The sequence below is a fragment of the Psammomys obesus genome, unplaced genomic scaffold, assembly GCF_907164565.1.
Source record: "Psammomys obesus unplaced genomic scaffold, mPsaObe1.curated_primary_1811, whole genome shotgun sequence".
Taxonomy (NCBI): Eukaryota; Metazoa; Chordata; class Mammalia; order Rodentia; family Muridae; genus Psammomys; species Psammomys obesus.
The window spans coordinates 8,170,434-8,183,740 of NW_026587556.1; the positions used below are offsets into that span (position 1 = coordinate 8,170,434).

At 40.5% G+C, this 13,307-nt stretch overlaps 1 protein-coding gene across 4 annotated transcripts in view; it reads left to right on the plus strand.

Moving 5' to 3' along the window:
* Positions 1-13,307, plus strand: part of Amph (amphiphysin) — a 200,798-nt gene that overhangs the window by 137,075 nt on the left and 50,416 nt on the right. For all 4 annotated transcript variants that reach the window (XM_055603943.1, XM_055603944.1, XM_055603946.1 and 1 more), the window contains exons 8-11: positions 7,522-7,597; positions 8,212-8,294; positions 10,667-10,805; positions 11,979-12,107. In XM_055603943.1, coding sequence (XP_055459918.1) covers positions 7,522-7,597; positions 8,212-8,294; positions 10,667-10,805; positions 11,979-12,107 — 427 coding nt within the window. The remainder of the gene's footprint in view (positions 1-7,521; positions 7,598-8,211; positions 8,295-10,666; positions 10,806-11,978; positions 12,108-13,307) is intronic.

Genomic DNA, 13,307 nt, shown 5'->3' on the forward strand with positions numbered 1-13,307 from the left:
AAAATGTCCTATGTTTTGGTTTGCTTATTTTGAGATAGGGTCCCAAGCTGGCTTAACTCACTTTGTGGCAAAGGATTACCTTGAATTCCCAATCCTCTTGACTTTACCTCCCCAATTCTGGGATTACAGGTGAACATACCACATGGAGCTATAAAGTATCCCCTTTTACCTCTCTTAATAAGAGTTTGCCTGATACCTGCTCCAGGTCTGCTGCTTACCTTTCACATGGCACACCTTTTCCATTCACTCTGCTTTCATCTTTGACTCTAAAATGTGGATAGTATTAAGCATAATGCTTGCTTTTAGTTTGCTTGTCTGTTCTTTTCCTTTCTGTTTTATCTCTTGGTGTTTTTTTTTTTTTATCATCTATTACTTCCATGCAAAGAAAACTGTTTCAAAAGTTTGGGTGCATAAAGAAGAGAAGTGAGGTCTCTGGGGAGATGGCTCAATGAGTGCAGCGCTTGCCGCACAAGCATGAGAAGCTGGTGTCAGGTCTCCAGTGCCAAATAGAACTGGGCATGGTGGCATGCATTTGCCACCCAGCATGAGGGCCGGAAACAGAAGCATCCAGATGGATCATTGGAGCTCACCAGCCACCAGTCCAGCCAGTCGGTGAGCTGCGTGTTCAGTGAGAGGTTTGTCTCAAAGGATAAGGTGAGAAGTCTACCTCTGGTCACCACACACACACACACACACACACACACACACATACACACACACACACACACACACACACACACACACACACACACACAAAATCTGGTGCCAAGAGGAAGCAATAGGTCGCAGACAACTGTTAAGTATTATTGATTTTCTCCTTTTGGTAATTGCTGGAAGTTGAACTCATGCCACACAGGTAGATACTCTCCCTTCTGACCTACATTTATGTTTTGGCCTAACTCGTGATTCATGGTGATAAAGAAGGAAGACTCCATAAGGAATGCTTAAGCTGAATTTTCGAAGTCAGTATTTGGTGAACAAATATTGCAAGCTGATGAATGCACAAAATAAAGGTATAGGTTTTGTGGATACGGGATTATTAAAACTTTTTTCAGTTTTGAATTTTTGTCTTATTTTATGTATATGGGTATCTTGCCTATCTGTATTTCTGGGTATCACGTGTATGCCTGGTATCCATGAAAGCTAGAATAGGGTATCAGGTACCCTGGAACTTGGGGGAGTTACGGATGGTTGTGAACCACCATACAAGTGCTAGAAACCAAACTCAGGTCTACTGAAAGAGCAGATAGTGCTCTTTACCACTGAGACATTTCTTCAGCTCCAGTTCTTAGAAGTTTAATTACGGTAATATGGCATGAGGCTAATTGGAAAGAGAATGCAAAGGAGGGAATTGTGTGGAGAAAAGGACAGAGACTAGGAGTTAGATGCATTTATTTACCAAATATTTATTTATTGGCCACCCACTGCGTGTCTAGCTTCTCTGGGGTGCTATAGATCTTATACTGAAAGTTTTATTTTCTTACTGCCTACTTTGAAGGAGAAAAAGAAACAAAAAGTAAAATATCAGACAAAGATAACGTAATGGAAACTGACATGTCTGGGTGGTAGCATCAGAGATGAAAAAAGGCTTCTCAAGGCTTAGCACAGAATGAAAATGGAGGTTTGGAAATGCACTCAGTTCCATCTTATGTGTGCCATGTTAGAAGAAGCATTAGGAGTTTATAAAGGTAATGAAGACTGTAGCTCAAGAAAGAAGGATGGGAAATGGTAAGTATGGGTGATGTCAATGCCTAGATACCTGAGCAGCAATATGAAGCACTACGTAATAGCAGAAAACCCTTCAGGAAAACCTGAGAGGAAATAATGACATCTTCATCAGGACCCTGAAAGAAAGGAGACCACCAAGAAGCTGAGAATGGGGAACACTTTAATGATAAACGTGTTCCAGGGTGCTCATTACAATAGCAAGACCAAGTCCGTGAGAACCCAATGGTAATTAACCTTTGCTGAACCTCCAGGATGAGCCCAGTGGGAGGAGGGACCAGGGGCTCCGTAGCAGGCACTGGGGACTTCATGGATCATGAGGGAGCAGCACTATGGATGTCTCTGGTTTGAAAATCTTGATTTTCAGAAAGGGCACAAGGAATCATGTAGTAGCTATAGAGGATTGATAGAACAATGGAAACCTTTGAAAGTCAGTTCTTTCATTTTCAGAAGATGGCAGGGCCAGTGGCAAAAGGGTGGGGAACATTTAGCCTCAGAATGTGTGGGGTGAGTGGCAGATAGGAACAGTATGAGGATGTCGATAGGACTCGTCAGACAAGACCGGGATCTGAATTATGTGATTCCAGAGGACCGGACCCCAGTGGGCTCTGTTGCCTGAAATAAAAAACCAGTGATCTACTGTGCAGGGTGAGAAACTTTGGTGCACTCAGTCATAAGCGGAATGTCTTCATCAAAGTCTTCCTTACCTTAAGGGTCAGGGACTTATGTGGAAGGGGAGGCATACAGATTGTAAAAGCCAGGGTGATGCATGACTCCAAGAAGAAAACAGTGTCTTCCTGACACAAAAGGACTGATGCACATAAGAACTCACAGAGACTGTGGTGGCACGCACAGGGCCTGCACAGGCTCAGGACAAATGTAGTCCCAGCACCAAGAAGAGGAAGTGAACATGGGCTCCTGCCCCTAACCAAGACACTATCTGCAAATGATATCGCCAAGCAAAGAAGAGAAGAATAGTTTTCTCCAATGGAGTCCCAGTAGACGACACACTTAAGAGCAAGCCTCTGGTCCAGGAATTGTTGGGAAACACAAAACAAACCCAATGGTATTTTTGCAACCTTTTTGTTTCATTTTGTTTTGTTTGGACATTTTGTTTGTTTGTTTGTTTGTTTTCAACTCAAGGTTTCTCTGTGTAGTCTTGGCTGTCCTGGACTAGCTTTGTAGTCCAGGCTGCGCTTGAACTCACAGGAATCTGCCTCTCTCTGCCTCCCCGATGTTAGGATTACAGGCGTGTACCACCACGCCCGTCTTGCTTAAACATTTCTATCTTATTGATTGTTTTCTTGTTTATTTTGATTTCTGTTTTTGTGATTTTTTTGCTGGGTTTAAATGTATGTGTTTTCCTTTTGTTTGTTTGTTTTTTAATTTGTTTTAAAGAGAGAGAGAAGGAACATAAGGTTTGGTAGGCAGGGTTGTGGGGAGGATCTCAGAGGCATTGGGGGAGCAGAAAATGTGATCAAAATATACTATATGAAAAATTAAATAACAAAGCTTACCAAAAAAAAGGTAGTAATCTTACACATGTTTTAAAAGTAGGTGTTTGCAAATAAAGTAATGAGGGATTTTTGCCTGTGATAGGTTAGAAGTGAGACAGTGGGTTGCTCCAGTTCACAGGTGGAGCTGTGAGAATAATGCCAATATTCAAGATCTCACATAGATGTGGAAGAACAGGAATAAATAGGATGTTTGGGCCATGCTGTGGGTACTTGCTCTTTTGATAGATAGTAGAATGACTGTAGGGTTCTACTGTGTTCCCGTTAGGACTGCATGAAAGAGAGAGTGAATCCATGAGACCCACCCTAATGCAAAGTAGATGGGATAAGGTTGCAGCTGCAAAGAGGCTAAATATTTAGCAACGTGAGTGTGACTCGGCTCAGCATCTGGGTAAACTTGGAATAAGACTCCCCATTATCCACCCTGTCTCCATGATAGGTGAGAGTGTGGCCCCCTCCATCTGACGTGCACAATTCCTTTGGTGCCTCCTGTGCACCCTGGAGGGAACAGTGTTTGTATGGGCTTACGTATCCTATCCGATCAGCTTCCAAGTATTTCCATCATTTTTTTAAAGATGTATTTATTTATTATATTTACAGTGTTCTGTCTGCATGTATGCCTGCACACCAGGAGAGGGCAGCAGGTCTCATTATAGATGGTTGTGAGCCACCATGTGGTTGCCGGGAAATGAACTCAGGACCTCTGGAAGAGCAGCCAGTGCTCTTAACCTCTGAGCCATCTCTCCGACTCATTTCTATCTTTTCTGAGAACAAAATATGTATCAGTGATAGCAACATGGTGATATCATCAAGCTGACTGAATTAAAAAAGATAAAGAAAAGAAACGATTTTGACAGCTAATCTTAAGGGTCCTGTTGATGTCATATAAAGACTTTTGGGGAGAACTGGTAAACTCTCAAAATCCCTTATGAGTGAAGAATTTTGAAGTGAGCCTTCTAAGAAATATCAGCATCCAGAGCCTCACTCTTTGTAAGCATGTATTACACTGCTGTTTAAACTAGCATTTCCTAAGTCAAGACACATCAGAATGTACCCTGCCAATGCCACTCTCATTTGTTTATTCGGTTGTTCGTACATTTGTTTGTTGTTCCCCCACTCACAAAACATTCACTGTGTGCCTTCTGTGTCCTAGCTGCCATGTCAGGGGCCAAGACTACAATTATGAACAAGTCAAAGACCCCTTTGGCAAATAGTCTCTGATTTCATATATTGGGGGGGAAACTTCTATAGGATAAGTTGCATCACCACTCTGACCATTTTTTTTCCAAATTAATACGTGCTACTTAATTTCTAAATTATAAAATGAAGCAAAATGTTATGAAAGTGTACATGCTTGTTTAGCTATTTAAAATATAGTATTTCTCTCTGGTATTGCACCAATTATTTCTTTCTATAAAAACTGATACAACAAATGATGTGACAGAAAAAGAAAAATTAAGCATGAAAATGTAGTGCCTTAGTTCCTACGACTGTAATAAAATACCATGACAAAAGCAACTTAAGGGAAAAGCGTTTCCTTGGCTCCGAGGTCCAGGATACAGTCTATTGTGAGAAAAAATTGGCTGTGTCAGTGAGGGAGCAGGTCACATTACATTCACAGCGCAGAGAAAAGAGCAGTAACTCCATGCATGCTACAGCTCAGTCTCCCACTCTTACACAGCTCAGGATCCCCTGCTTAGGGAATGGTGTCACCCACAGTGGGCAGGTCTTCCCACCTTCAATTAATATAATCAAGACAATCTCCTGCAGACCTAGCCAGAGGCAGACCTATCCAGCTGTAAAGTTGAAAATTTCATACCAAGAGTCACAGGCGCCTATTAGTTTTCCTTTTATGGTAAACTATTACATTTATGGTAACTGGGTTAGTGATTTAATATATTTAATGTAACACCCTTTACCAATGGATAGGAAAAATACACTAAGAAATAAGACTAGGTGATAAAAATGGGGAAATAAATAAATGAAAGATGTATCTTCCACTAAAGGAATTATAAATTTTAACTTAATGGATGATGCATTGTTGTCACTATCAAATTTATGGAAGTTATATATAAGATGATATTCAAAATTAAGAAGGAATATGACTTAGCCGATAGAAAGAGTTTGACAGGGAACATCAGAGATTCCTTACTGAAACTTTACACTAGATTTTGCACACAAGGAATGTACTCCCAGTCTCTCACTTGAGTCCTATTTCCCAAACACACTATTCCAGGGTTTTTACCACTACATTCCTGTATGCATGAGTACATGTTCAAACGCACACATTTGTCCCTTGTATCTGTGGAGAATTGATTCCAGAAACCCCAGGGGAAGCAAAAATCAATGGCTGCTGAAGCCCTGTACATTACATGATGTGGTACTTGTGTATAACCTACTCATATAATCCCATGCACTTTCAGCCATCTCTAGATTTCTTTCCAAGTAAGCTAATAGAAGACCTAATACCATGACAACATTATACACATAGTTGTTTTGATGTAAATTGTTAAGAAAATAAGAAAGAATACTGTCTGTGTTCAGTGAAGATGCCCTCTGTCTTCTTATGGTTTTGATCAGCTGATATACAGCTCCATAAACATAAAGATCCATCTGAATGCATATATGTATAAAATAGAGGATTTGAAATCAGCTACAATAAAAATATGTGAACTCAGGGTCACATGGTAACTGTGGGTAAAGGAGATAAATGTCATATGTCAAGGACATAAGGTACAAGATAAGCCATAGAAAAATAATGCCCTATTTGTGGGGCAGATTTACCATTTAATTCTCACTTCATTTCAGAGTTCTTAAATTTGGTTCCAAGTTTTTGTTTTAGTTTAAATTCAAAAAACACCTAATTTAAGCAGAATTTGCTGACACTGAAGTAACAATATCATGATTAAAAATTGTTTTCTTGTGACATATTCTATGACCTTCTATTACATTTTCCGTTTTGTGGTTTAAATATGGTGTTTTCTCTACCTGTGAAGTGCATGACACTCTGGACAGTTAATTCCTATTTACTTTTCCTAGTGAATGAGGATCACTGCCCAGGGGATTGCTGTGAGCATCAAATGAAGGAACAAATAAAAGGAACTTGATGACTCTTGGTTCCATTGATGCTGATGGTTTCTACATTTCTTCTTCTACACACTGCAAGGCTCAGCTTAAGCAAGAGAAGATTATTAAATTTCTTGTTGTTTTAGACCTTAGTTTTTATTTATTAAATTATTTTTCAATTAATTCACACTAGAATTGTTTTTTTTTCATGCCTTATTTCTTTTCTGCAATTTTGTACATGAATATTTAAAAAAAATTCTTCACAATTTATTCATTATGTATCCCAATTGAAGCACCCTCCATCAACTGCCCCAGGCTCACCCTTCTTCCCTCTTCCCCTCATCTGCTTCCCCTAGTCTACTGAAAGGGTGCTTTCTCCGCTATTGCCATCTGCCCATAGCTTGTTAAGTATCATCGGGACTGCTTGGATCCTCTTTCTTTGTGACCTGGCAAGGCTGCATATCAGGGGCGAGTATTCAGAGAGCAGACAACTGAGTTCATGACAGAGGCAGCCCCTGCTCCCCTCACTCAGTAATCCACATGGAGGCTGAGCTACCAATTGGCCACATCTTAGCAGGGGGTCTAGGTTGTCTCCATGCATGGTCCTCCAGTTGGTGCATTAGTCTCTGCAGAATCCCCTGGGCTCAGATCTTTTAGTTTTGTTGGTCTCTTTTCTGAGGCTCCTGTTCCCTCCCTGTCCCTTTAATCCCACCCCTCTCTTCCTCTCTAATTGAGAGTTCAGATCTAATTTAACAATCAGTACACTTCAGGTTTATTATTGTTTGTTTGTTTGTTTTGAGAACACCATTGAAACAATAAAATAAATTAAACTGAAGTTGTTACTCAGATGATTGAAAAAGAATTAAGTAAAATAGAGCCCAGATAGCCTTCATTTGGAGAAACAAATTATCCTGAGGGTATAGGCTAAATCTCTGGCTTTTGTCTTACTCGTAGGGAACTCAGATAAAGACAGATGGAATTTGTCTAATGTCCCAGCACCCTTCCCACGCCTTCCCTTTACAAGCGTATTCAAGATGCTCCTGATGGGCAGCTTGTGTGCTCAACAGCTGAGAAAAGTCAGGCTTACTCTAGGATGTTATTTAATCCAATGTTGTTCAAAGTTATATATAGGAAACATAGTCTTAATTTGTTTTGTTGTCATTTAAATCCATTTTTGCTAACTGGTCTTGCCTTTATTTGTGTTTTCCCTTGGTAGACGAGTTGGCTTTTATGTCAATACTTTCAAAAATGTCTCCAGCCTTGAGGCCAAGTTTCACAAGGAAATTGCAGTGGTGAGTGATGGTGACTGTTTCCATTATGGAAGCCAACGTACGTGGTTTTTGTAGCAGCACTGTGGTACTATTCTCTGCACTGCTTTTTGTTTTGTTTGGTTGTTTAATGAATTAAATTAAAGTTGCTGTTACTCAGATGAACGAAAACGAATTAAGTAAAATAGTAAACACACAGTTTTCTATACGCTTTGAAGATTTTATCATAGCCTTACTATCTTGTTTTCATCCGCTGTTGGATGAAATGTTGGAATTTCAAATGATGTTCTAAACTGACGAAAAATTGATCTCAAAATATTTAGATAAGTAGCAGCCATGTTGTTGTCTATTGATCTCTTAGTTCATCAGGACAGCTATAGGTCTGTGTTTAACAGGATTAAGACAATCAGATTTTCATTTCTGCTTCATATTCTAGTGAATGCATATTTGATTAATTTAGTGTTTGGTTTATCTCGGCTTAGCTGTAGATTTTAAATGTGGTATAGGGAATTTCAAGTGCCCTGAGACCAATCTGACTCTCAGAATAGTTTTAGCTTCTTGTTAAACAATCTCTTTTTGGAGAAGAGCATGGGTGGGCACTCGGAAGTCCTGTGGTTAATAGGTCCTTGTCCCCTTAGCTCTGCCACAAACTCTATGAAGTCATGACGAAACTGGGTGAGCAGCATGCTGACAAGGCCTTCAGCATTCAAGGAGCGCCCAGGTAGGCCGCTGGTCCTCACAGCTAGGTCTGCTCCATGTAAAAGTGATGGACTGCGTGTTGAATGTTCTAGAGGGTGGAGACAATGTTACACTCTTTTACTCACCTTGTAAAAGTCTGAAAGGAGCCTGTCCACCTAGAGAGTATTGAGCTGTTCTATTTACTTTGGGCCTTCAGTTATATCAAGATGCTACTGGTCACAGTAGAAGTAAGTAGCTGCCTCTCTGATTTGCATGGAACCTGCGAGCCACAGTGTGGGATCGTGATCATTTCTACTGTTACTTTCTCTGGAATAGAAAAAAATTCAAAAGCTCCACAGTTTTATACTTATTCTTAGCTATTAAAGAAAAGAAAGAAGTGGAAGAGACCTCTTCACCCTCCCTCTACCTCTGCCTTGGCACTTACTCTGCAACATGGCTTTGTTATGACTCCATTGCATGTTGTCCTTTAATGTGTCAGTCACAGACAGGGGCCCAATGACACAGCTCAGCTGTTTACCTTGGTTTGACTGCACACCCACTTGTTTTCTATGATTTTAAAGTCTCTTTTATCTCACCCAGGCTTAACAAGCCTTGAGTAAGGAGTCAGAAATCCTAGGTTTCAATTTCGTGCCTTTATATTTGACTTGCTTTGCTTTCGTTATTGAAGACCAGTAGCCTTTGTATTTTTATTGCTTACTTAAAAATAGCTATATACTTGGGGAGTGGCATGCATGCAGAGAGGGGAGGGAGGGTGGGATAGGGAGGAGGAGGGAGGGGCTTATGGGGGGATACAAAATGAATAAAGTGTAATTAATAAAAAATTAAAAAAATAGCTATAGAGGAAGTTGGGTGCTTTGGAATGAAATGATTTCTAAGGTGATGTTCAGTTCTGAAATTCTATGCTTGTGGCTTCTATGGCAGTCATTGTAAACACTCACAGGGATGTATTTACAGAATCACACATACACATATGCAGCCGCCAACCTCTCCATATGTCACTGTCTGAAGATTACTATTTTGATCACTTACTGCTCCTTAACGTGGCTGTATCTGTAGTCTCTACTATAACTGCCAGAGCAGCAAGTGGTTCTCTCTCCAAGGGAAGGGCATGCCTGAAAGAATCCAGGAAAGGACCAGAATTAAGGCTCCAATGTTTTTTGTTTGTTTGTTTGTTTGTTTGTTTTTAGCTTATTGAGCTAGAAAGAAGAGAAGGATAAGAATATCAAACTTCCTTTTGGATGTTGTAAAAGTAAGGCATGTTAAGAAATTATGAGTGGCTCCTTCGCATGGAAATGAAAGCAGCAGATGCATTTGCAAATATCAGTTTCATAATCAGCTAAAACAAGAAGTAGGGTCACAGCCACTTAACAAATGTCTCTTATTCTTATTCCTATTCTTTTTTTAACATTCCTTTGCAGAGCAAGGTGGTAAGTTAGCTCTGCAGGCAATCTCTAGACTAGAGCATAGATTGGGCTTTTTCTAGTCAGAGGTCATGATTGCTGGCCCTGAGCCCCAATCATGTAGCATTTCTCTATAAAGAATCTGGTTTCCTTAGCTCTTGAATGTGTAGACCATGCTGTTGTGTCGTTATTCTTATTTAGGTCACAGACTCTTTTCCTCCTGGCTGTTGTCTTTAGAAGTTCTTAGAGAGTAGGATGTGTCCTGAGTACCGTCTTAGTCATCCTGCTTAACTGTTCCCAAGCATCTGGCAAGATGCCTAGGACATGACGGCTTCTCAGGAAGTTGTAGAATCTCACCTGTCACGTGCTCTGCTGGCACACTACAAGGTGTCTGAGTTAGTCATTGTTTCATAACATGTAGAACGAAATAATGGGTGACTCTCCAAATGTAATCCCAACCCACTCCTACTAAAGATTTATTAACTCGCTTCCAAGATGCCTTTGAAAATAAAAGTGTCAGTTTTCTGGGTAATTTTCTATAGATTGTGGCATGGCGTGATTCTCCTGAATATCAAACGTGAAGTTGGTTTTATTACTACACCTTCTATTGGGAAATATTTGAAGCTTGTTAGGCATGTGGAAAGAGCAAGACGTTTATACTAAGTCTTAAATGCAAATGTAGTAAAACAATGAGTTTCTTTCTTTGTTTTTAACCTATTTATGCTCGGTCTTTTACATATCTAAAGCAGGGTCAACATTGCATGTCTGCTGTAAAGAAAAGAAATCATGCATGGCTGAGTTTGGTTCACAGTGAACAATAAATGGTGCCAGTTATCAGCATCTATTACTATTGCTAATAACTAGAATTAACAAGGTAGTGGGAAATATGATAAAAGTAAGGTTAAGCTTCAGGATTTCTCTGGGATAAAGACTCTTAGGTCAAAGGAATCCTGCGTCTCAGAAGGCTTCTCGATCAATCCTCTGTTCCATCCAGTGATTCGGGTCCTCTTCGTATTGCAAAGACACCATCACCCCCAGAGGAGCCTTCACCCCTGCCCAGCCCAACAGCTAGTCCCAACCACACACTAGCGCCTGCATCTCCTGCCCCAGTGCGACCCAGATCACCTTCACAGGTAGGAAGTGTATGCCGGGGCGTGGGAGAGCTCATGGGGAGCTGACTTTTTCTGGGATCCTCCTATGATGACCAAGCATTATAGAAAATTTCTATGGCAAGGTCTGAGACAGTAGACATTACTATTACCACTAAAGAATAAGTCTATTTTCTACTTAAACTTTGTTTTTCATCCACTATTTGGTGTTTTTTATCATTTGGGCCTTCTGGCCCTATCCCCAGGTTCTTAGGCTGAGCAGTTCTCATCTTTACCTTCTCTTACCCTTAGAATCCTGCCTTTCAGAGGCTGCAGGAGTTCCTGTCAGTGATGGAACACTTGCCTGGCTTTCCCCATCCTCTGAGCAGTTAATAGCCTTAGAACACAAAAGCTACATCTTCAGAGCTCCATTCACTCTATATTCTTCCTGAACCTCCGTTTCAGTGCTACATTGAGGTCAGGGACTTCCCAGAACTGCAGTATTTTTAGGTACCCTATCCCCCACTTTGTGTTACACATGAATTTCCAACTCAATAGAAGCTGAAAACAAGCTAACAGAAACTGTAAGAACCAGGGTAAAAGAACTAATGAGGAAAAAAAAAATCTACCACTTTTGATTTCCCTACATTGAATTAAAATAACGTTTCTGTAGGGACATTTAATCCTTATGGTCCACTGTAAGCTTTCATAGATATATGGCTGAAGCTGGAAAGTTGCAAGAAAGTAGGTGTGATCCAGTCTGAGGTTGTCATTTCGAAATCGTGGATTGGAATCTTTCTCTGGTTGGATCTCATTGATTCCATTGGGAAAAACAAATGAGTGAACAACTGCCTTGATTTTTGTTTTGAAATTCCAATTTTCTGCTGATGAGAGAAATCATTTGTAGTTGAGCTGAGAGAATATGTGGCCTTTCTTGCAACCTCATAGGTCCTGCAACTCTGGGCAGTGCTCAAATGAAGATGCATGGACTCTCATCTCATGACCTGACTTCTTTCTATTAGACCATTGCTTGTCAGTGTTCAGAGAGCCACCCAAGTGGACAACATTCTTAACTTGAATCAAGTAGTCTTACACCTATGGGCAGATCAGTTTCAGTCAGAAGTCAGTCTTCTTACACAGCTGTGCTCATGGCACACTTCCTCAAAGATGTCACAGACAATGTCTTTGGCTACCATGTTTGTATTTGATGTTTCCTAGACAAGGAAAGGGCCTCCTGTCCCACCTCTGCCTAAAGTCACCCCAACAAAGGAACTGCAGCAAGAGAACATCATCAATTTCTTTGAGGACAACTTTGTTCCAGAAATTAATGTGACAACACCTTCCCAGGTGAGTGCTCAGAGCAGCTGGGATGACGTGAAAGTGCTACTGTGGGAGGGAATCTCAGGCTAACTGTAAAGAAAGTAGCAGATATCTGAACCATTAATAAAACTTTGTCACTTGGGCTTACTTCATTACATTGTAGAATTCAAAGATTATTAAATGTAAGATGTATAGGATTTTAATATTCTAACATTTATTGAGAAGAATATATTTATGACAAGGTCTATTGAAAAGTATAAGACTGACTGTCATCCTACTACTGAGATATAACATGAGTTTTCTTTCAATCTTTCTACCCACCCTTGAGGATTTATCAGATTTACATCGTAAAATTCAGGCTATGTTGTTATGCAGTCCTGAGGTAGCATCTTCAGTTCACTGGTTCTTTTTATATCACAATATTGTCTTTACAAAACCACTGAATGTTACCATCTTACCAACTGCATGTCGCAACCCCTGACTCTTAGCTAAATGTTAATTTCCAGATTGCATCAGTCTGCACCTTTGCTTCTAGCCAGAGTCATTTTCTGTTTCTTCCGCATTAACATTTGCACTGAACGTATTTTAGCGTGGCTTGTCCTTGCTCAGTTGCTTTAACCAGTGTCCATCCATTGCCTCCTCTCAATTCCAACACAATTATGGGCTTTAGTCCTCTAGAAGCCTGTGTACTTAGCTGAGGACATCCCTATCTAAAAGATGAGGCTCCTTAAGTGGCAAGAAGGTGACACAGAGTAGTTCTGAAGTCGAGATGAGGTCCTGAAGTGTTCTTTCTTTTTAAGTGTTTTTATTTGAAGTTTTCTGGCTCCCCTACAAGGACCCTCATGGCGGGGAGAGGGAAAGCCAAGGTACTTTTGAAAATTACAGAGGTCAGGAGAGTCCTTAAGTACTTCTGGGAGCATTAACTCTTGCTGGTGTTGTTGAAAGAGATGGGAAGCAGGGTTGGTTAGAAGGGAGAGGGTGTCCTCCAGGATGGAAGCCTCATAGCTTACACGTAGAGCTACTCACCTGGCTGGGTACCGCTTTCTGTAGGACCTCATGGAAACCTCTCTGCCGTGACATGATGGATTATGTGCCACATTCATTTGTCTGTCAGCTGAATTTGAAATTAGTACCCACCAGAGACTTATAGTAGTTCGTTGGGGGTGGGGGAAATTCCTTGTCATTTAACCTGTTTTCTTTTAGTTTAAAAGGGAGAAAGAAGAGGGG